Genomic DNA, 23,059 nt, shown 5'->3' on the forward strand with positions numbered 1-23,059 from the left:
AACATTTTACGAATCAGCAAACTAAAATGGACTGGAATGGGTGAATTTAACTCAGATGACCATTATATTTACCAATGTGGGCAAGAATCCCTTAGAAGAAATGGAATAGCCATCATAGTCAACAAAAGAGTCCAAAATGCAGTACTTGGATATAATCTCAAAAATGACAGAATGATTTCTGTTTGTTTCCAAGGCAAACCATTCAATATCACAGTAACCCAAGTCTGTGCCCTGACCAAAAATGCTGAAGAAGCTGAATTAGAATGGTTCTATGAAGATCTGCAAGACCTTCTAGAAGTAACACCCAGAAAAGATGTCCTTTTCATTATAGTGCCAGTATACATATTATGAAATAAAAATAAGATATAGAAAAATTTATAAAGTGTTGTTATGTATCTACCCATATTAATATTTTATGTGTGTTTCTACTTTTAGTTTTTTAACTTAGGAATTAACCAGAAACTATCCAATCATAGGGAACAAGGACAGAAAGAATATCTATAGAGTTCTGTGAACATGTTTGTTTTTTAGATATGACTTTGAAACTGTGTAAATGTTTTACATTATTTAAAACAAGTTTGAATCATTAAAAAAAGAAAGATCCTAAAAAATGAAAGCAAAATGAAACATGTTTTCATTAAGTATATTGTTACATATGTATCATGCAGCCAAGCAAATGAATTTATGTTGATGTCTTTGTATAACAAGATGTTCAATATGGGAGAAATGAGTTAGGAATAAGAGTCATGCCATTTACAAAAACATGTAGAATCTTATATGGAAATATCAATATAAACATATCCTAACTCTGACTAGTCTACTTGACCAGTTCAGGAGTAATGAGAACCCCTAGAACCCAGACTGTTGTCTCTGAATGCCATTTCCTGCTGAAGTTTTAGGGTTCTTTGGGTATATGGTTGCTTTCAGGTCTGAGGTAGGAGTTGGACAAGTTAATGCCCTGGTGTAGAAGCAAGGAACCTATCCAAGACTACTAAGGTTATATCTAGAAGATTCAGAAACTAATAGAAGAGGCTCTCACTAGCCAAAGATGAGTAACTTGAAAGCAATAGAAGTAATAGCTGCAGTGATTGGAAGCATTACTACATTTATTTAAATCCAAGAGTTTTAAATGATGATTCCTTCCCTAAAAAACAAACTCTTATTTACCATTATGAGGGATTAGGCTACTGACTCATTACAGTCTGTTTTCCATGACCTTCCATGTCTGAGCGTTTTGTGTCCTTGGATTCATTCAACAAAGAATTGAAAATACTTGGGGTGGGGAATGAGGGGAATTTTAGAAAGCTCCAAAAAATGAATCTTAAATTGCCTATCACTGATAACTTCACATAGCGCTTACATTGTGTTTACAACTATTTGCATAACATTTATAATGTATTAGATTTTATACATAATTTAGAGATGATTTAAAGATATTGGGGGGTGCATAGCTTATATGCAAATACTGTGCCATTTTATATTTTTTGTTAATTGTTTTGCTGCTCCAGGTTTTAACTTGGCGGCACCTGGGATCTTTTAGTTGTGACAGGAGAACTCTTCCCTAGTGGCTTAGCGGTGAAGAGTCCGCCTGCTGTGCAGGAGACTGGGATTTGATCCTTGGGTCAGGAAGATTCCCTGCAGAAGGAGTTGACAACCCACTCCAGTAGTCTTGCATGGGAAATCCCATGGATAGAGGAGCCTGGTGGGCTGCAGTCCATGGGTTCACAGAGTTGGACACGACTTACCGACTAAACGACAGAAACAAACAAGAATGCGAACCCTTGGTTGCAGCATGTGGGATCTAGTACTCTGACCAGGGGACACAAGTTCTATCCCTGGTCCTAGAATATTCTACATGCCACAGGGCAGCTAAGCCTGTGTGTCACAATTACTAAAGCCCTAGTGCCCTAGAGTCCGTGCTCTGCAGCAAGAAGCCACCACAGTGAGAAGTTCGAGCACTGCAACTAGAGTAGCCTCCTCTTAATTAGAGAAAGCCTGTGTGCAGTAATGAAGACCCAGCACAGCCAAAAATAAATAATCAAATAAGAGAGGAAAACAATTTTTGTTAATAGGATTTGATAGGAAGAAAGATTCATTCCATGAATTTGTTGAAAATTGCAGACATTGAAATCCAGTTTCGTGAAATTTTCAACTGAAAAAAATGGAAATGCAGTAAGTATACTAACTGTTGGGTTCCTCTTTTTGGCTGAACGTAGGGAAATTCCTTAGGTATATCACAAGGCGTACCGATAACTCTGTGCTCCAGTGCCCCCTTGTGCCTGTGATAAAAAGCTATCATTTGTTTTCCAAAAAATTTGGGGTAACCCTTTCTAAGAGCTCCTGGAAACGAAACATTTGCAAGTTTATAAATACGTTTGCCTATCTTAAACTTTCTGGGACCCGAAATTTATATCCTTTTTATTTTAGGGCATGCTCTTGTCTTTCTGTGCAAGTTGTTACTTTACCAGTTTTATGGCATTATATTACTAGTTACATGTGTTTAATTTCAGTTTGTTAATGTTTCCATAGCTCTTTCATTTCCCTCTCCCTCCCCCCACCCCCATTTCCACATTTGCCTTTTCAAAGCAAAAAAATGGGAATGGTGGAGGTGGGTATCTCAGAGGACTTACATTCTTTCTTTCTCTTTCTCAAGGAAAAAGCATCCTGGGATCAACTTGTACCATGATAATGTATAATTGCAGACATTTCTGGCCCATTGGGATATTTGATTGCCATCTCATTCTTCTGTTCTTTACCCCAAAAGCATATGAAGCTTTGTAGTATACCAGTCAGAATATTTCTATAACATCATTCCCTTGGGAGAAGGTGGCCTTCCCTAGTGACTCAAATGGTAAGGAATCTGCCTGCATGCAGGAGACCCAGGTTTGATCCCTGGGTTGGGAAGATTCCCCTGAAGAAGGAAATGGCAACCCACTCCAGTATTCTTGCCTAGAGAATTCCATGGACAGAGGAGCCTGGTGGGCTGCAGTCCATGAGATCCAAAAGAGTGGGACACAGCTGAGCGACTAACACTTTTACTTTCACTTTGGGAGAAGAGAGTGCCATAGTTACCCATCTTGGTCTTTCCTTCTTTACCGTTTTAGTGAAATTTTCTTCTTACATTTTTTTTTTTTTTAAGTTTACGTTTTTTGGTAAATCAGTGCGTTGAATTAGGACAAGATGTAATAGGGTAACTGTTGAACAGTGTAATTACTCTCCCACAGAATTTCCTTTTGTTACCACTCCTTTGTAGTTAAATCTTCAAATCCTACACCTTCTTTAACCCTGGACAACTAATAATCAATTCTCAATCCTTGTTTTGTGTCTCCCGCCGCTGCCCCAGTGTTCTGTACAATATGTAGCCTTTTGAGTCAGGCTACTTTCAGTTATCCTAATGCATTTGAGATTTATCCATAGTTTTGCATGTTTGGTTTTTCATTCCCTGTTTGTGTTGTTTTGCTTTTGTCTATTAAAAATAAAACTGCTCTAAACATTTATATACAGGTTTTTGTGGAAGTACAAGTTTTATTCCACAAGACTGAAATTTTAGTTTTACTGTTAGGTATGTAATGGTATCTCATTGCATTTTTTATTTGGTTTCTCCAGTGATTGATGATTTTGAGTATCTTTTCATTTAGCTTATTTGCCATTTGTATATTGTCTTTTGTGAAGTGTTGGGTCAAGTCTTTGCCACAAAGACTTTGTTTTTTGTTTTTTTTCCAGGAAGTTTTCGGTTTATATTTGTAGCCTTTTTTGGCTTAAGTTTTATATGTACTCTGGGATATGGATTGAAGGGTTTTTGAGGAGGGGTTGGTTTGGTTTTGTTTGCATGTGAGTGACCAGTTATCCCAGCATAGTTTGTTAAAAAGACTATCTCCCTTGATTGTGTTTGTACATTTATTAAAAAATCAGTTGTCAGTTCTGCATGGATCTGTTTCTGGACTTTATTTTCTTAATTGACTTGTGTATATGTCTTTTGGCAATACCGCACCGTCTTGTTTACTATAGCTTTATAGTGAGTCTTAAAACAAAGCAGTGTGAGTCATCCAGCTTTTTTCTTTTTAGAAATTGTTTCACCTGTTCTACATGTGTTGCCTCTCATATAAACATAAGAGTCTGCAAAAATCATAATAACCCCCCCCCCCCAGATAATCACGATGGTGTGATCACTCACCTAGAGCCAGACATCCTGGAATGTGAAGTCAGATGGGCCTTAAGAAGCATCACTATGAAGAGAGCTAGTGGAGGTGATGGAATTCCAGCTGAGCTATTTCAAATCCTAAAAGATGATGCTGTTAAAGTGCTGCACTCAATTTGCCAACGAATTTGGAAAACTCAACAGTGGCCACAGGACTGGAAAAGGTCAGTTTTCATTTCAATCCCAAAGAAAGGCAATGCCAAAGAATGCTCAAACTACCGCACAATTGCACTCATCTCACGTGCTAGCAAAGTAATGCTCAAAATTCTCCAAGCCAGGCTTCAACAGTACATGAACCGTGAACTTCCAGATGTTCAAGCTGGATTTAGAAAAGGCAGAAGAACCAGAGATCAAATTGCCAACATCCGATGGATCATCGAAAAAGCAAGAGAGTTCCAGAAAAATATCTACTTCTGCTTTATTGACTATACCAAAGCCTTTGACTGTGTGGATCACAGTGAACTGTGGAAAATTCTTCAAGAGATAAGAATACCAGACCACCTGACCTGCCTCCTGAGAAACCTGTATGTAGGTCAAGAAGCAACAGTTAGAACTGGACATGGAACAACAGATGATTGCAAATTGGGAAAGGAGTATATCAAGTCTGTATATTATCACCCTGCTTATTTAACTTATATGCAGACTACATCATGAGAAATGCTGGACTGGATGAAGCACAAGCTGGAATCAAGATTGCCGGGAGAAATATCAATAACCTCAGATATGCAGATGACACCACACTTATGGCAGAACATGAAGAATAACTAAAGAGCCTCTTGATGAAAGTGAAAGAGGAGACTGAAAAAGTTGGCTTAAAGCTCAACATTCAGACAACTAAGATCATGACATCTGTCCCATCACTCCATGGCAAATAGATGTAGAAACAGTGACAGATTTAATTTTTTGGTCTCCAAAATCACTGGAGATGGTGACTGCAGCCATGAAATTAAAAGACACTTACTCCTTGGAAGGAAAGTTATGAGCAACCTAGACAGCATATTAAAAAGCAGAGACATTATTTTGCCAACAAAGGTCCATCTAGTCAAATCTATGGTTTTTCCAGTAGTTACATATGGATGTGAGAGTTGGACTATTGAAGAAGGCTGAGTGCCGAAGAATTGATGCTTTTGAACTGTGGTGTTGGAGAAGACTCTTGAGAGTCCCTTGGTCTGCAAGGAAATCCAACCAGTTGATCCTAAAGGAAATCAGTCCTGAATATTTGTTGGAAGATCTGATGCTGAAGCTGAAACTGCAATACTTTGGCCATTTGATGCGAAGAACTGACTCATTTGAAAAGACCCTGATGCTGGGAAAGATTGAAGGTGGGAGAAGAAGGGGACGACAGAGGATGAGATGGTTGGATGGCATCACTGACTTGATGGAGATGAGTTTGAGTAAGCTCCAGGAGTTGGTGATGAACAAGGAAGCCTGGCGTACTGCAGTCCATGGGGTCGCAAACAGTAGGACATGACTGAGCTGAACTGAAATGGGAACCGTAGCTCTTTGGGTTATTACGAAGATTGAATTAATATATATATATCAGTGAATAATATTGTGAATAGGGCTCTTCCTAGTGGCTCAGATAGTGAAGAATCTGTGCACAATGCAGGAGACCTGGATCTTATCTGTGAGTCAAGATGATCCCGTGGAGAAGGAAATGGCAATCCACTCCAGTACTCTTGTCTGGAGAATTCTATGGACAGAGAAGCCTGGCGGGCTATGTTCATGGGGTTGCAAAGAGTTGGACACAACTGAATGACTAACACTTTTCCGTCAGGGATATAGGTATTTTTAGTCAGAATGTTCATCCAGTCTCAAAGGTGCAGATTGGTTGTTTTGTGAGATGAGGGATTCCTCAGGTATTTTTTCTCATAAATTTTATAATTCATACTTTTATCTGCCATTGTCCTTTATAACTGAATTATATAACTGTCCTTTATAACTGAATTAAGATAAAGTCTTAATGGTAATTGTGTTTTTTAGATGTGACTCAGTAAATTCATAGTAAAACATATTGATAGCCACAGTACCCTTGAGGGGGAAAAAAAGTAAATTTATTGCAAAAAAATTAATTGTGGGGAGTTCCAAAAGTACAACAAATTGGCTTTATATATTTATGTGTGTGTGTGTGCGCACATGCACACACTCAGTTGCTCAGTGATGTCCGACTCCTTGCAGAAGATCCACTAGTAGATTTTCTAGCCCTATTAGGTGGATGTCCTAATAGATGTTCTAGATCCCTGGAAATAAGCAAAGGTATAATCCATATTTTGATCTTTGCTTGGTAGGTTATCTTGTTTATTTTTACAGAAAATACCACACATAGTTCTATTCTCGAAAACACATTTGGCAGCCCAGGAAATGTAAATGGTTTCAGAATCAATTTAATATCAAAGGAACTGAGGCCTAAGGAAGTCCAAATGATCTCCATAACCTAAGTGTCAAGAATCTGTGGTGATAATTGTGTTGGAATACGGCATTTATAGGGGAGACAACCTCATAATGATTTTGCAATGACCCTTTGGAATGACACCTGCTGTGCTTTAATACAGGTATCAACCAATGATAGGGATGAAACATAACTAGGTCATTGTCCTATGCTAGAGTAATTCTTTTATATAAAACGTTTTACAAGGATAGTAGGCCCTAGCTTTTAATTAAAAAAATAAAAGGGCTTGGAATCTTATAGTTTGCTTTATTCAGCAGAAAAAATAAAATAAATATCTACCTCAAAATGAGGGCACAGTTTTAGTATGAGTGTACTTATTCTGATAGTGAATATTCTGGTACCATTATTTAAAAATCCTGTTAGTTTTAATTATAATTTTTGATGACTTAACTGCTTACGTGCCATTGATGTCTCAAAAGCTAGGTGGCTGAAATTTCTTTTGCCAGTGCTCTTCAGAGCACTCTACATTGGCACTGTGTTCAGACCTTAGGTTGATAGGAAAAGCCTTGTATAATTGTTCATATAAAAATTCTGATACTGAATACTGTGTTAGTTGACTGGAAGTATAGAAGTATTAAAGAAGGACTGAATAATGTTTAGTAATACACTAGTAGTGAATTTTAACACTGATTAAAAGGAGCTTTTCATTCTGATGGTCTTTCTTTTTTTTATTATTGAGTAATTTTTTTTTTTTTTGTATGGATACACCACAACTTATTTATCCGTTCACCTATTGAAAGACAGTTTGGTTGGTTACTTCGAAATATTGACAATTATGAATAAAGTGGCATACAAATTTTATAGAATTTAAGTGTTAAATGCATTAGCCATTTCCATGAGAGTTTTCTAAAATGTATTTTTGCATGATCTTAGACTATTCTAAATATAAATTTAGACATTTCCTGTGTCACTCATTAAATAGATATTACAAGCTAGTAGTAGAAGGGACAAGCATTAAATATACACATTTGACTTGTGTCACATGGTACACAAAGTATACAGTAAATGATAAAGATTTTTAAGTGCTTTGCATGTATTTTTCAATTAAATGCCTATTTAATATTGAATTGTAATACAGTAATACTATTTTTTGACCAATTTTGAGTCCAGTTGTAGAAGATAGTCTAAAGTCTTGATGAAACTTTTTACGGTTTTTAGAATGCTGTGAAAGCATGTCTTCAAGGGCTCTGTGCTTGTTTTGCCTTTATAGTCTGCTTTGGACTTGGAAACTAGATAATGTAGTGTACTGTATACTAGTTTATCTGTATACTATTGTCAGTAAGCTTTGACCTAAGATGAGAGAGTTTACCTTTGGGTAAAGTGCATTTACTTTTAGGGAATGGAATTTGTAACATCTTTCTTGGCTCAGTACAAGCCTTTTAGCTCATTTTTTAGTTCTTTTGTATTTCAGATGGATAGCAATACTACTGCCCTACAGGAAAAGAATATATTTAGGACACTGTACATTTTCACTCAAATATATTTGTTTCTGCCTTTCAAGATACACTTTTTTCTATTACTTAGTTTTCTTCATTGATAAAATAAGTGGCATGTTTCTTTATCATAATTAGTTAAATATTTTATTAACAAACGTAAACAGATAGAGAAACAAAAGCATATTTTAATTTTACAAACTGTTACCAGTGCCCTAGTGCTGAGTTCTTTGTAAATAGTGTAGAAAAGGACATTCATCACTACCTTACATTGTTATTAACAAGTCTATATTTCTATAATAACTTTCTTAAAAATCTGTTTCAGAAGTTAAATGGAGGAAACTAATGATACCAAAAAAGTGAAAGCAGAGGTGTCTTTCAGTACTGTGAAAAGAAGGAATAGAAGGACTTGGGTTTTTTAATTCAAAGTATCAAAGAAATGTATTTTACGTCTGGCCAACTCTTTGAGAAGCTACTTACCTGGAAAGACAAATCTGTAAGAAAGAATATTAGTGAGGATTTTGAGTTACCTCAGCAATCTGATGGATTAATTGCCTATTACATTGTCTTCTGGGGCCCACTTAGTGAAAGACCACATGGTTATAGAGAGAAACATAGTATAGTGTCTGTTATAGACTAGGAGGAAAGACCCAGTTTTTTGTTAAATTACAAGAACAACAAACCATCTTTCAGGTGGAACAGAAAGCTATGAAAGGAGTCACTGGATTTGGAGTTGGTAGCAATAATCAGTTCAGTTGCTCAGTTGTGTCCGACTTTTTGCGACCCCATGGACCACAACATGCCAGGCCTCCCTGTCCAACTCTCGGAGTTTACCCAAACTTGTGTCCATTGAGTCAGTGATGCCATCCAACCATCTCATCCTCTGTCATCCCCTTCTCCTCCTGCCTTCACTCTTTCCCAGTATCACGGTCTTTTCCAGTGAATCAGCTCTTCGCATCAGGTGGCCAAAGTATTGGAGTTTCAGCTTCAACATCAATCCTTCCAATGAACACTCAGGAGTGATCTCCTTTAGGATGGACTGGTTGGATCTCCTTGCAGTCCAAGGGACTGTCAAGAGTCTTCTCCAACACCACAGTTCAAAAGCATCTATTCTTCGGTGCTCAGTAGTGACAGAAAATTTTTGAGAATGGCTTGCCAGCTAGGTGACAGAAAGTAGAAAACTGCCAGCATAAATTTTCAAAAGATAAATCTCTAGGAGTTTTGTGGAGCTCTAGGATTGAGTTTAAGAGGCTAATAATCAAATACCAAGGAAAAAAAATCAAAAGTTATCATACTTAGAAATGATTGATTATGTTATCTCATAAGATTTCCAACCTACTTTAAAAGTTACTCCTAGAATTGGAGTGGTATGGGAGCTTCTGCATATATTTGACTTCTTTTCTATAAAACATTATATTTAATATAATTTCTAATCATATCTCAAAAGACTAAAACTAGAATTTGAGTCTTTTTCTAAACAAATTATGTTGGGAATTTATTAATACGCCTTTGTGTAGTATTAAGGACTTTGCATTTAACTTGGATTTTTCTTTGTGATATTTTTAGTTGCTATCCTTCTTTAAACTCTTGGGTTACGTACTCATGCATTCAGTTTTGTAAACTACTCCCAGAAATTCCTTTTCTCTTAACCCATATTAGAGCTGTCTACATTAATTCATTCCCGTGCTTTAAAAGCAGTCTCAGAATTTGTGTTCCTGGAAAGCTTCCCCCTCTTGTTTAGTAAAGCTCCTGGTTCTCACTCATCTTTGTATTGTCTACAAATTACTGTGGTCTCTAGAATGCCTCCGTATGCTAAAAAGAACTGCTCTGATGGTTTTCCTTTTTAGCCATTCAGTACTTTAAAAGAGAGCTCTGAGCTTAGCCATTTTCAATTGTGTATCATTTGAATAATTGTCCAAAAGCTATAAGTTGCTTAACTTCTCTGTTTTCTTTTTTGTAAAACCTTACTCAGTGCATGGTAAGCACTCAGATTTTAGCTGCTGCTATCATTACTAATGTTATGGATTCAGTGTTTCTGTCCTCCCCAAATTCATATGTCCTAACCCTCAGTGTGAAGGTATTTGGAGATGATGTTCTTTGGGAGATAATTGGGGCTAGGTGAAGTCATGAGGCTGGGACCCTCATGATTGGATTAGTTACCTCCTAAGAAGAGACCGTCTGTGCTCCCACAAAGAAGAGGTCATATGAGTGCACACTGAGAAAGCAGCCTGTCTGCAATCAAGGGGAGGGTCCTTCTCTTTTGTAAACCTTGCTGTCTTCAGTCTTCCAGCCTCTGGAACTGTGAGAAAATAAGTTTCTGTTGTTTTTGGCATTTTGTTAAGGCAGCACATGCAGATTAAAGACCATCATCATTAATGATACTGTATTAAATACTGTACCTAATGTTTCCAACCCACCCCCCTTTCCCTGATAGTTCAGTTGGTAAAGAATCCATCTGCAATGCAGGAGACCCCGGTTTGATTCCTGGGTCAGGAAGATCCCCTGGAGAAGGGATAGGCTACCCATTCCCAGTATTCTTGGCCTTCCTTGGTGGCTCAGCTGGTAAAGAATCGGCCCACAATGTGGGAGACCTGGGTTCGATCCCTAGGTTGGGAAGATCCCCTGGAGAAGTGAAAGGCGACCCACACCAGTATTCTTCCCTGGAGAATTCCAAGGACTGTTATAGTCCATGGGATCTCAAAGGGTCGGACATGACAGAGCGACTTTCACTTCACTTCACTTCACTTCACTTCAGTCTTTCCAAAAGATAGTAGTATTTATCTTTGCTGCATTGGCAGGCAGGTTCTTTACCACTAGAGCCACCTGAGAAGCCAAGTAGTATACATACCAAGTTTTATAATAAGAAACTTAGATGACATGATAGGAATATACTTCTTTTTTATTGGCTCTAGAGAAAAGTAATTGAAACTTAAGCATCTTTGAATAGTTTGCAATTCTTGATGCATTTTGTTCACCAAGTAGTAAGATTATTTAGCTAACTTAATTCATAGAGGAATAAGCAATATAAATATTGAAAGCAAGCTTAGTCTCACTTTATTAAATAGTATAGATACTGAAAGCAAGCTTGGTCTCTCTTATTTTACTGTTTGCTATCTTTTTTTGACCCTTTTTCTTATTTTGCTCTGTAGGGCTCTAACTTGTAGACTTAATGTGGAAAATGTTAAGGCCATTTGAAGTGTTTGGTTCTTCTACTTTAAGCCACAAAGGAGTCAGTTACCCAGGCAGCCCTCTCTAGTCAATGATTTTATCACATGCTGTGTGTATCAGCTTGTAGGGACTATGCCTGTGCTGCTATATGACTTAAACCTCTTATAAGATATTTTACTGTTTTCATTAACTCCATTAACTAACTGTTTGATGTTAGGCAACTAATTTCTCTGGATCTGTTCCCACTTTTGAAAAAGTTGGTCACAATAGTGCCTACTTACAGGGTTTATATAATGATCAAATGACTTAATATATGCACATGCTGCTGCTGTTTAGTTGGTGAGTCTTGTCTGACTCTTTGGGACCCCATGGACTGTGCCTGCCAGGCCCCTCTTTCCATGGGATTTCCCAGGCAAAAATACTGGGGTGGGTTGCCATTTCCTTCTCCAGGGCATCCTTCTGATCCAGGGATTGAACCCCTGTCTCCTGCTTGGCAGGTGGATTCTTTACCACTGAGCCACCTGTGGAGCCCCCTAATATAGGCACATAGCAGGCCCTATTCAAGTGCTAGCTGTTTTTGTTGTTGTTACTGATATTGCCTTTATTTCCATTATCAATAATACTTGTTAACTGTGATGGAGATTTGAATACCCCTGTGGAGATGAATGGTTATCTGTGAGCCCCAGACTATTTCAGAATTTTCAGAACCTAGATTCATATATCACTATGCATATTTTAATTTTACTTATTATGATTGGCATTCTAGTAAGATACTATTTTGGTGTTAATTTGTATTCTACTCCTCTATGGAATTGTCCTTATGATTTTAATTTTAGTTCACCTTAGCAACTTTAATGTAACTACACAGAATATAATACCTATTTGTTAAAAAGTTGGGTAGCTCAGATTGTAAAGCATCTGCCTGTAATGCGGTAGACCTGGGTTCAATCCCTGGGTTGGGAAGATCCCCTGGAGAAGGAAATGGCAACCCACTCCAGTACTCTTGCCTGGAAAATCCCATGGATGGAGAAGCCTGGCAGGCTACAGTCCGTGGGGTCGCAAAGAGTCGGACACGACTGAGCGTCTTCACTTCACAATGAGGACTGTAATAAAAGAGAGAACAGCAGAAACCACTTACGTTATTTCAAACTAGTTATTCCTTGGATTATGCCAGACTATTATTCAGGTCTAATTCCAAATTCAGTTAATAATTTTTTAAGATCAACCTATTTCTTTAAAATAATTCTTATATGTGTTGATTATTCCTCAACATATTCTGTTTGTTTAGGCTTGGACTAGTTCATGTGAATGCCTATTAATTTCGACCCTTAGTGTTAATAACTTTGGAAGGAACCTAAAATTATGGTTATATTGTTTACTTTTTTATGAAGTGAAATTTAAAAGAGATCTAGTTTCCTTATTTTATATAATTTATATGTAATTATTTTCTTTAATATCTTTTTTGTCTTAACTAATAGATGAATTTCCCAAATGATTGTACTTTTGTTTTCACAAATTTATTCCAATAATCTAGAAAACTTATTTTAAATACAACTCTATACCAGCAGTAATATAAACATTGTTTAACTCTGATTTATCAAATTCTTCTATTTGATTTCTTACTTATATATAAAATGTATATATGAAGCCATATGTAAAATTTGTATATAAAACCATTTATGGTTTGTCACAGGATATTTAGTGTAGTTCCCTGTGCTATACGGCAGGGCCTTGTTTATCCGTTCTATATATAATAGTTTGCATCTGCTGATCTCCCTCCTTTCGTACACGTTGATTTCTTATTACCAAAGTATTTAAATAGATTTGTAAATAGGTAAATCTTGTGGAAAAAACTAGTCTGTTTACCCCCTACTGCTAGTTTATAGAAAAATATCTACTAGGTATCCCATGAGAGAAGATTTTATGGACAAAGAAATTGGGAAAATCTCTCAATATAAACTCTCCCATTGATAATGTATAGTGAATACTAGCATATTAAAAGCCTTAAAGACCTGTGGTAAAATTAGACATTTGTTACTTTACCTTATTAGTTAATGAACTTTTTGGCTTCTCTAACACTTATTTATTAATATATACAAAGACATAATGATTCTTGGTGTAGTCTGTGCTTTTATTTTTAATGTTAAAGTTTCTTAGAGTGTAAGTAGTTTTAGCCTGTGTTGCTAGTTAGTTTTGGCAGAATCAAGTCTGGGAACTCTTAGTTCTTACATGACATCATGTAAATCCTCACCCTTCATTTGGAGTAAATAAAAAGATGAGGCTATATTGCACTAATTTGTGAAATGCTGAGCTCAATGAAGGAGAAGCTGGAATCAGAATTGCCAGGAGAAATATCAGTAACCTCAGATATGTAGATGACACCACCCTCATGGCAGAAAGCAAAGAGGAACTAAAGAGCCTCTTGCTGAAAGTGAAAGACGAGAGTGAAAATGCTGGCTTAAAACTCAACATTCAGAAAAACTTAAGATCATGGCATCCGGTCCCATCACTTCATGACAAATAGATGGAGAAACAGTGGACACAGTGACAGACTTTATTTTCCTGGGCTCCAAAATCACTGCATATCATGACTTCAGCCATGAAATTAAAAAATGCTTGCTCCTTGTATGAGAACCTATGACCAACCTAGACAGACTATTAAAAAGCAGAGACATTACTTTGCCAGCAAAGGTCCAGATAGTCAAAGCTATGGTTTGACTATCCATACACAAACATACATGGATGTGAGAGTTGGACTATAAAGAAGGCTGAGCACAGAAGAATTGATGCTTTTGAACTGTGGTGTTGGAGAAGACTCTTGTGAGTCCCTTGGATTGCAAGGAGATCAAATCAGTCAATCCTAAATGGAATTGACCCTGAATATTTATTGGAAGGACTGAAGCTGAAACTCCAATACTTTGGCCACCTGATGCGAAGAATTGACTCATTAGAAAAGACCCTAATGCCTGGAAAGATTGTAGGCAGGAGGAGAGGAGGATGACAGAGGATGAGATGGTTGGATGATATCACCGACTCGATGGACATGAGTTGGAGCAAGCTCTAGGAATTGGTGATGGACAGGGAAGCCTGGTGTGCTGCATTCCACGGGTTCACAAAGAGTCAGACATGACTGAGCAACTAAACTGAACTGATAATTGCACTAAATTCATGTGATAGCAACTTACTGTTAGTGCAACCATGGTAAAAATAACTAAATTTGTCTTGTATCATTTGGTTTTGCAGAAGAAACAGTTGTGGCTTTCTTTATAAGTGTCATTAAATAGAGTATATTGTTAAAGAATGGGGCTTTTCTCAGTTTATGGTCATTGTTTTATTTTGTGGTTGTAGAAAAATTAGAGATTTGTGTAAGCTGAATACATGGCTTGAAATCAAGTGAGCAGAATCCACTTGCTACTTTGAAGCAATCAAGCCATGTAGTAGAAAAGAGACATTCTGTATATAAACAGTAACTGTTTGAAGAGTTCAAAGGTTAGGTTAATTTTAATGGGCAAAATAGCAGAAACTGAATCACATGATTGCTATTTATGTTTTTTTTCTTGCCAATGATTGCTTTAACAGTTTGACAGCTTTTCTTTCAGGGATTTCCTATTAAACATATGTAAAACTGAGAATCTTTGCATATTGATATCTGTTGTAGAAAGCACATATTAAAAGAAAAACGTGACAGTTTTTTAACTATCCAGTGAGCAATTCTTAGAATTCACTGTTAAAGTATCTTGAGCTAATAAAGTATTTGTGGTTGTTGTTCATTCACTACCACATCCAACTGGCATCAGTGGTTGGGGCATAGACTTGGATTACTGTGATGATAAATGGTTTGCCTCATAAACGAACTGAGATCTTTCTTTCTTTTTTGAAGTTGCACCCAAGTACTGCATTTTGAAATTTTTTGTTGACTATGAGGGCTACTCCATTTCTTCTAAGAGATTCTTGCCAATGTAGTAGGTACAATTGTCTTCTGAGTTTAATTTGCCTGTTCCCATCCTTATTAGTTCATTGATTTCTAAGATGTCCATGTTTACTCTTGCCATCTCCTGCTTGACCACATCCAGTTTACTTTGATTCATGGACCTAATGTTTCAGGTTCCTATGCAATACTGTTCTTTATGACACTGAACTTTACTTTCACTAACAGACACGTACACAACCGAGTGTTATTTCCCTTTTGGCCCAGCTGCTTCATTCTTTCTGGAGCTATTAGTAATTGCCCCCCACTCTTCCCCAAGTAGCATGTTGGACATCTTCCAACCTGGGTCGAGTGGAGGGGGCTCATCTTCTAGTGTCACATCTTTTTGCCTTTTTATACTCTTCACAGGGTTTTTTGTGGCAGGAATACTGGAGTGGATTCCCGTTTCCAACTCCAGGGGATCACATTTTGTCAGACCTCTTCACTATGACCATTGCGTCTTGGGTGGCCTTGCATGACATGGCTCATAGCTTCATTGAGTTATACAAGCTCCTTATCATACATGAGGGGGAATAAAGTATTTTCCATATATTTACTATCACATAGTGATCATTTTTGATAATTATTTGTTTAGCTTTTTTCTCTCATCATATTCACTACATGGTAAATTGTTGGTGTATGCATGACTGTTAACTCTTGATGTGTATCTCTAATTTCTGAAGTTCCAGTATTCATCTTGATTGGCTCTAATATGAAAGCTGGTATTAACTGTGTCAAATCTTCATCCTTTTCTTTTATCTACATAATTATGAAACCAGTGACTAATCAGTAAATAGAGCAACTGTATTCATGTTGCCTTTAGTACCTTTTTTCTTTAGTGTTGCAGTGTTTTTTTCCCCCAAATTTGTCATTTATTTGTGTTTATAATATGTTTTGCACAGTGGTGGATATTCAAAAAATTAACAAGGACCTTACTTTGCTAGGTACTAGAGATGCCAAAAAAAGATGAAGGTATATTAATCCTTGCCCTCAAAGATCTTGTATTTTAACTAGTAAGAGAGGGAACTAAGTGGATAGAAGAATCTAGTAGAGATGAGTGAGGAGGGAGTTAATACAAAGTAATGTGATAATTAAAAGTATTTACTAAGCACAGCACAATGTGTTAATTAAAGTAAGTGTTATATTTACAGTGTTTTAGATAGGTTTACAGATTGAAAGAAATTATGCCTCTCTAAGCCTCTTCCCATTTACATACCCATATTTTGTAAGGCTAATAAGTCTGTTTCTGATTAAGTTAGCAAAGTACAAGATCTTATCTGTGTTGGTATAGGTAATCTAACATTGGTATTGTGTATCACTTGCTACGTATACCAAGAAAGCAAAACCCTGACTGCTCTTTATCTGGGCCATTTCTCAGGGTTGTATTTGCAGTGAGTGGCAAGGAGGGATGAGGCAAAGACTTTCCCAAACAAAGAGCATGCTTGCTTCCACTTAAAATAAAAGTGCACGTCCATTCCATGGTGATTGTTCTTCTCTCTTTGTATACGGGTGTTCATCCTGGGCCATTCACTTCCTTCCATGGGAGTTGGGAGGCAAGAGGAACCAACATAAGTAGCATGCTGATACTCTGTTTTAAGTAATAAGTAGCTTTTGCTCTAAGTAATGAAGTCTTAGGGGTCTTGTGTCTTTTGCCAGAATCCATGAAACAGTAGTAGACTAGCTTGTTAGCATGTGCACTCGCATGCACGCACACACACAGAACTGTCTACCTATTTACCTACCTATCTCTCTACAGTAAACTCTCAAATCCTTCATTGTTGTTGATAATATGGAGGTAAATTGGCTTTACAGCAAAGAAACAGAATGTCTGGTTTCAGTTTCCTTTTGTCCCCAGGTGCTATCAAATTCCTAAAAGAGCCCATAACACTGTCTATGCAAGATAAGTATGAGTTTAGAAAGTTCACTTCTAGATGAAACTTTTAATTTTATATCAAGGACTTTGCATTTGGAAGGATTTTACGTTGAATATATGTCCTTTCGGATTAAAAAAAAACAGTTATACACCGTTGTTCTTTAGATTCTTGACTGAAATATTTTGTTATCAAGACCATATTTTTATCTGTGTGTGTATGTATTGTTGATGAGGGGAAAGCAAAAATAGTGCTAAGGTTTTCCTGAACCTTGTCTCAATTTCAATTTCCTGGTGTTTCCCAAAACCCTTTTATGCACGATTGAGTAACTGAGAATCTTGAAAGATTTAAAGTAGTGGAGAAAATAATATCATTTGAAATATTTGCATAACATCAGATGTCCTCAGCGTAACCTCTAAGGATACATTTTTAGAAGACAACAGAGCTTCTGCTGAGTTCGTGCAGGTAACCATGAACAGAGATTATATCCTTGAACAATGTATTTCTCTCTTTCCCAGTTCTAATACATAAACATAGCTAACTAGCTTAGTAATCGGAGAAGGCAATGGCACCCCACTCCAGTACTCTTGCCTGGAAAATCCCACGGATGGAGGAGCCTGGTAGGCTGCAGTCCATGGGGTCGCTAGGAGTCGGACACGAGTGAGCGACTTCACTTTCACTTTTCACTTTCATGCATTGGAGAAGGAAATGGCAACCCACTCCAGTATTCTTGTCTGGAGAATCCCAGGGACGGCGGAGCCTGATGGGCTTCCATCTGTGGGGTCGCACAGAGTCGGACACGACTGAAGCGACTTAGCAGCAGCAGCAGCAGCTTAGTAATGGGCAGGGGCAGAGATATCTCAAGTCAAACATATGTTTTACCAGTTTACCTCCATGTTTAAAATTCCATGATTGCAAGAGCATGAGATATATAATGTTTGTTAAGCACATTGTATGTATGCAGCACTGATGTGGACCCTGAAACTGTTCTGCCCTCAGTGAGTTTGTACCCATTATTGGATTATATACTGATAAAACTATGAAAAATAACTGCTTGTAGATGTTCACAGTTAAGTTTGAATAGAGGTGGGGGTTATAAACATCCTCCAAGAAGTTGAGCAAGGCCAGAAGAACAAACAGAATTTAAGTAAGTGGAAACAAACAGTTCAGGTATAAGGGAGCAAAAGATGGCTAGAAGGAAAACATAAGAACAAGACTGCCTCCAGCGTAACTAATAATCTTGTAGGGAAGACAGCTCTATGAAACAGATGTATGAATGAAAAAGAATGAGGGTAGGAAAAGAAGAGTTGAATGATTGCATGACTTAGAATAAAATAGCTTCGGTTTTCCAAATATAACATCCTTGTCTTGTTCCTGTTGTGGTGGAAAAACTTCCCCGTTTTTCAGCAATGAGTATGATTCAGCTGTGGAGTTTTCATTTTCATTATTATTTTCATTAAGTTAAGATAGTTTCCCTCTAGTCCTGTTTGACTATTTTTTGTAATGACAGAGTGATCAGTTTGTCAAGTGCTTTTCCTTTGTCAGTTAAAATGATCATGTCGTTCTCTTCATTCTGTTAATCTGGTATATTACATTAATCGATTTTTCATATGTTGACCATCCTTATACTGCCTCCTGTCTGTACTGAAAAGTTTTATTGGAAAAAAGCCAAACTCATTTGTTTACGTTCTGTCTATGGCTATGTTGATACTAGAAAGTCAGAGATACGTAGTTAAGACAGATGTCATATGGTTTGCAAAGCCTAAAATAATTACTGTTTGGTCCTTAGAAAGCATTTCCTGACTTCTGCTTCTAGAATCATCAGTATCAACATAATTCATTATTAGATACTTGCCAATCTGTACTGACCAATATTATGTAAATTGCTTTTCTTAGTAAACTTACTGTTTATCTTCCTGTATACAATAGGTAAGTGTTATAATTTGTTTAAAGAGAGTGTTAAATAATGATTTTTAAGAGAACTGTTAATTTGAATAATGAATTTGTTAATGGCTTTTGTAATTTAACTTCATGGCTTAAATTTTAAAATATCACTCTCCATTGCTTATGAGTTTTGTTTTCTTTTCCTAGGTGTATGTGGAATTTGATGATCTTGAGTGGGATAAACGAGAGTGGGTTAAAGTTTATGAAGATTTTTCAACCTTCTTGGTGGAATACCACTTAATCTGGGCCAGAAGGAACAACCCTATCCAGACTCAGGGATCCAAGAGCAAACAGATTCAGTGGCCTGCATTGGTAAGATCTGTATTCCTTATTTCATTAATCATTTTCAATTGTTAGTTTTAAAAGAATTAAGAGCTAAATATAAGTTTAGAGTTTTCTTAGTGATTATAGATGAATATTTCTGAGTAGTGGCTTCTCCCCACCGATGCCGGAGACATGGGTTCGATCCCTAGGTTGAGAAGATGTCCTGGAGAAGGAAATGCCAACCCACTCCAATATTCTTGCCTGGAAAATCCCATGGACAGAAGAGCCTGGCAGGCTGCAGTCCATGGCATCACAAAAAGTTGGACACAGCTTAGCCACTAGACAAAAACAACAAAGCTCTGAAGTAGCTGGCAGATACTTCAGAATACTACTTCCATTTTCTCAAACAATTTTATGTCTTTTTGTTAGTACTCTTTCAGCATATTTCGTCCACAAAGAGTTCATTCTGTTCAATTAGGGGAAACAAATTGAATTGATGACTGCTGAGGGATAGTTGACTGATTTGCATGCAATGTGAAAGAATTTTGCTGAATGACACTTTGTGGGGTACTTTTTATAAATCATTAAGTAGCATATGGTTTTCTTAGTTTGTTAAATTTTGTCAAAATTGAGTGAATCATTGTGGATAATATCTGATATTTATGGAAGAATTACATTTGACCCTTGAACAACATGGATTTAAACTGTGTGAGTCAACTTGTATGTGGATTTTTTCTAATAAATATGTGCTCCTATGCTACACTATTTGCAGTTGGTTGACTCTACAAATGGGGGACCACAGGCATGGAGAACGAATTGAAAAGTTATACACACATTCTTTAAACTGCTTTGTGGGTTGAGTTGTAGCCCCAATGTTGTTTAAGGGTCAGTTGTGGATGTTAAGGTAATAAGTAAAAATCACTTCATATCAGAAGATATTCCATTTAAGAAAAAAATAGATTGCAGTGAATTCTCATCATTAATTCTGTGGGGAAAAAGTCACATCTCTTTAACCATTATTATCCGTGTTTTCTGGCAGAGTATTCAGCATTTAATAATTATTCAGTTGGAATGAAATAATTTTCTTATATTAATATCAAAGAAATACGTTAAAGGCATTGAAACATTACTTTAGGTGTTTGGTGTATATATATTATCAAGGTAGGTACTTTTAGAAATTTTTCAACATAAACTAACTACATAGAAGGATAGTGTAATTTGCTGGTAATTGTAGTGCTTTAAATTTTCTGTTTTAGTTAACCCTTTAAAAGTCTAAGGCGGTAAGTGGATAAAAAGCAAAGATAGGGAGGGAAGGAGAGAGAGGATAAAATGAATTAAAGGCATTTTAAAAAGAGATTATAATATGGAAAGATGAAAGGTAATATTTATAAGCTATAGTTTTGATAGCATAGTTTGGATATTCTAGGCAAATAAGATAATATTATTCAAGACAGATTTTTAAAAAATATTTGTTGAATGAGTATTTTGTTTTTTAGTCACTAAGTCGTGACTGACTCTTTGCAACCCCATGGACTGCAGTGCCCCAGGCTTCCCTGTCCTTCACTATCACTTAGAGTTTGCTCAGACTCATGTCCATTGAGTTGATGATGTCATCCATCTGTCTCATCCTCTGTCTTTTGGATTGTTAATATGAAGTTTCTTAAACCATCACTAGTATGCTTTCTAATTTTATAAACAACTCACAAATTGGGTGAAATCTGTAATTATCACATATATGTGAATTTTGAATGAAAACTTTCAAAAGCAGTAATATTAATGATACCAAAAAGTATTCCCTGGTAACGTAGTTAAAGAATAGACAGAACTTTAGAAAAATCTTTGCCTTTTCTTAGAGACAGTTAAAATTAAGGTGAATTCCTAATGTATACTTATAAATTACTCATTTTGGAGAAAGTTTCTATTAGGAAATACTATTTAATAATAATTTTTATCATATTCTACAAATTTGTTTCTGTTAAATCTTTTAAGCTCACAAAACTACTTAAATAAACACCAAACTTTTAAAAATTCAACTTATTTTTTAAACAAAAAAAAGTACTGGAGAAGGAAATGGCAACTCACTCTACTATTCTTGCCTGGAGAATCCCATGGACAGAGGAGCCTATGGGCTACAGTCCATGGTCACAGAGTCGGACACAGCAGAGCCACTAACACTTTCACTTTCACACATTGTAAAAAACTTGGAAAGTGCTAAATAGTGTAAACTAGAAAATCATAATCATTCTATTTCTGCCTCCAAGAAATATTTCTAACTTAATTCTTTGACATATTTTCTTTTAAAGTGTATTTCTCTGCTTTTTTTTTCAAGAATAGAATTAAATAGTTTTTTGGAATTGTGGTATAATGTGCTTAACGTAGAATTTTCCATTTTACTTATTTTTAAGTGTAAAGTTCAGTGGTATTAAGTACATTCTCATTGTATTTCAGTGTACAGAAATTATTCCATCTTACAAAACTGAAACTCTATATCCATTAAACATTAATCCCCATTCCCTCCTTTTCTCAGTTCCTAGGAACCATCATTTTACTTTGTGTCTTAATGATTTTGCCTATGCTTTACCTTACATAAGTGGAATCTTACAGCAATTGTCTTTTTGTGATTGACTTACTTCATTTAGCATAATGTCTGCAACATTCATCTGTGTTGTAACCTGTGTTAGACTTTCCTTCCTTTGTATTATAAGGCTGAATGGTATTCTATGGTATGTATCTACTGTACCATGTTTAGTGATTTGTCTGTTGGTGTATACTTGCATTGCTTCCACCACTTGGCCATTGTGAAGAATGTTGCTGTGCTCTTAGGGGTATGTATATCTCTTTGAAACCCTGCTTTCACTTCTTTGGGATAAATATTCAGAAGTGTAATTGCTGGATTATATAGTAATTCTGTCTTTTAATTTATTTTGCAGCTACTTGCTGAGCAGCCATATTACTTCACATTCTAGCCAACTCTTGGTCCCCCCCAGTTTTTGATAATAGTCATCCTAATGAGTTTGAGGTGATAATCTCCTTGTTGTTTTGATTTGCATTTCCCTAATGATTAGTGATGTTGAACATCTTTTCATGTGCTTATTGGCCATTTCTGTATCTTCTGAAAAATGATTCTTCAAATTTTTTGCCCATTTTTGAATTGGATTGTTTGTTTCTGTGTTACTGAATCTTAGGGGTTCTCTGTAGTATTCTGGATTTTGATTTCTGATTAAATTTGATCTGCAACACATTTTCTACCATTCTGTGGGTTGTCTTTTTACATGGGTGATAGTGTCTTTCCATGCACAAAATTTTAAAATTTTCAATAAGTTAAATTTGTCCACTGTTTGTTTTCTTATCTTTGCCTTTGGTGTTATATCTAAGAAATCACTGCCAATTTCATTGTCATGAAGTTTTTGTCATATGTTTTCTAAGAATTTGAATGTTTTAAGTCTTATGTATAGTTTGTTTTCCATCTTGAGTTAATTTTTGTATGTGCATTAGATAAGGCTCAGCACCATTCCTCCATTAGTGAATATTCCGTTTCCCGCAATCATTTGTTAAAAACATTGTCCGTTCTCCATTGAATATTCTTGATGCTATTATCAAAACTTTTTTTTGCCATATACATAAGATTTTATTTCTGGTCTCTTTATTCAGTTTCTTTGTTATGTATATCTGTCTTTATGCCAGTACCACACTGCTTTGATTTCTGTTAGTTTATAGAAAGTTTTGAAATCAGGAAGTGTAAGTCCCTCAACTTTGTTTATTTTG

At 36.3% G+C, this 23,059-nt stretch overlaps 1 protein-coding gene across 10 annotated transcripts in view; it reads left to right on the top strand.

Moving 5' to 3' along the window:
- Positions 1 to 23,059, top strand: part of JMJD1C (jumonji domain containing 1C) — a 296,047-nt gene that overhangs the window by 94,578 nt on the left and 178,410 nt on the right. For all 10 annotated transcript variants that reach the window (XM_081568966.1, XM_081568963.1, XM_081568969.1 and 7 more), the window contains exon 2: positions 19,178 to 19,342. Coding sequence is in view for 3 of the 10 variants with exons in the window: in XM_081568959.1 (XP_081425085.1) it covers positions 19,178 to 19,342 (165 nt within the window). In the remaining 7 variants the exon portion in view is untranslated. The remainder of the gene's footprint in view (positions 1 to 19,177; positions 19,343 to 23,059) is intronic.

This window comes from Giraffa tippelskirchi, chromosome 2 (assembly GCF_054371585.1).
Source record: "Giraffa tippelskirchi isolate mGirTip1 chromosome 2, T2T-mGirTip1v1.2.pri, whole genome shotgun sequence".
Lineage (NCBI taxonomy): Eukaryota > Metazoa > Chordata > Mammalia > Artiodactyla > Giraffidae > Giraffa > Giraffa tippelskirchi.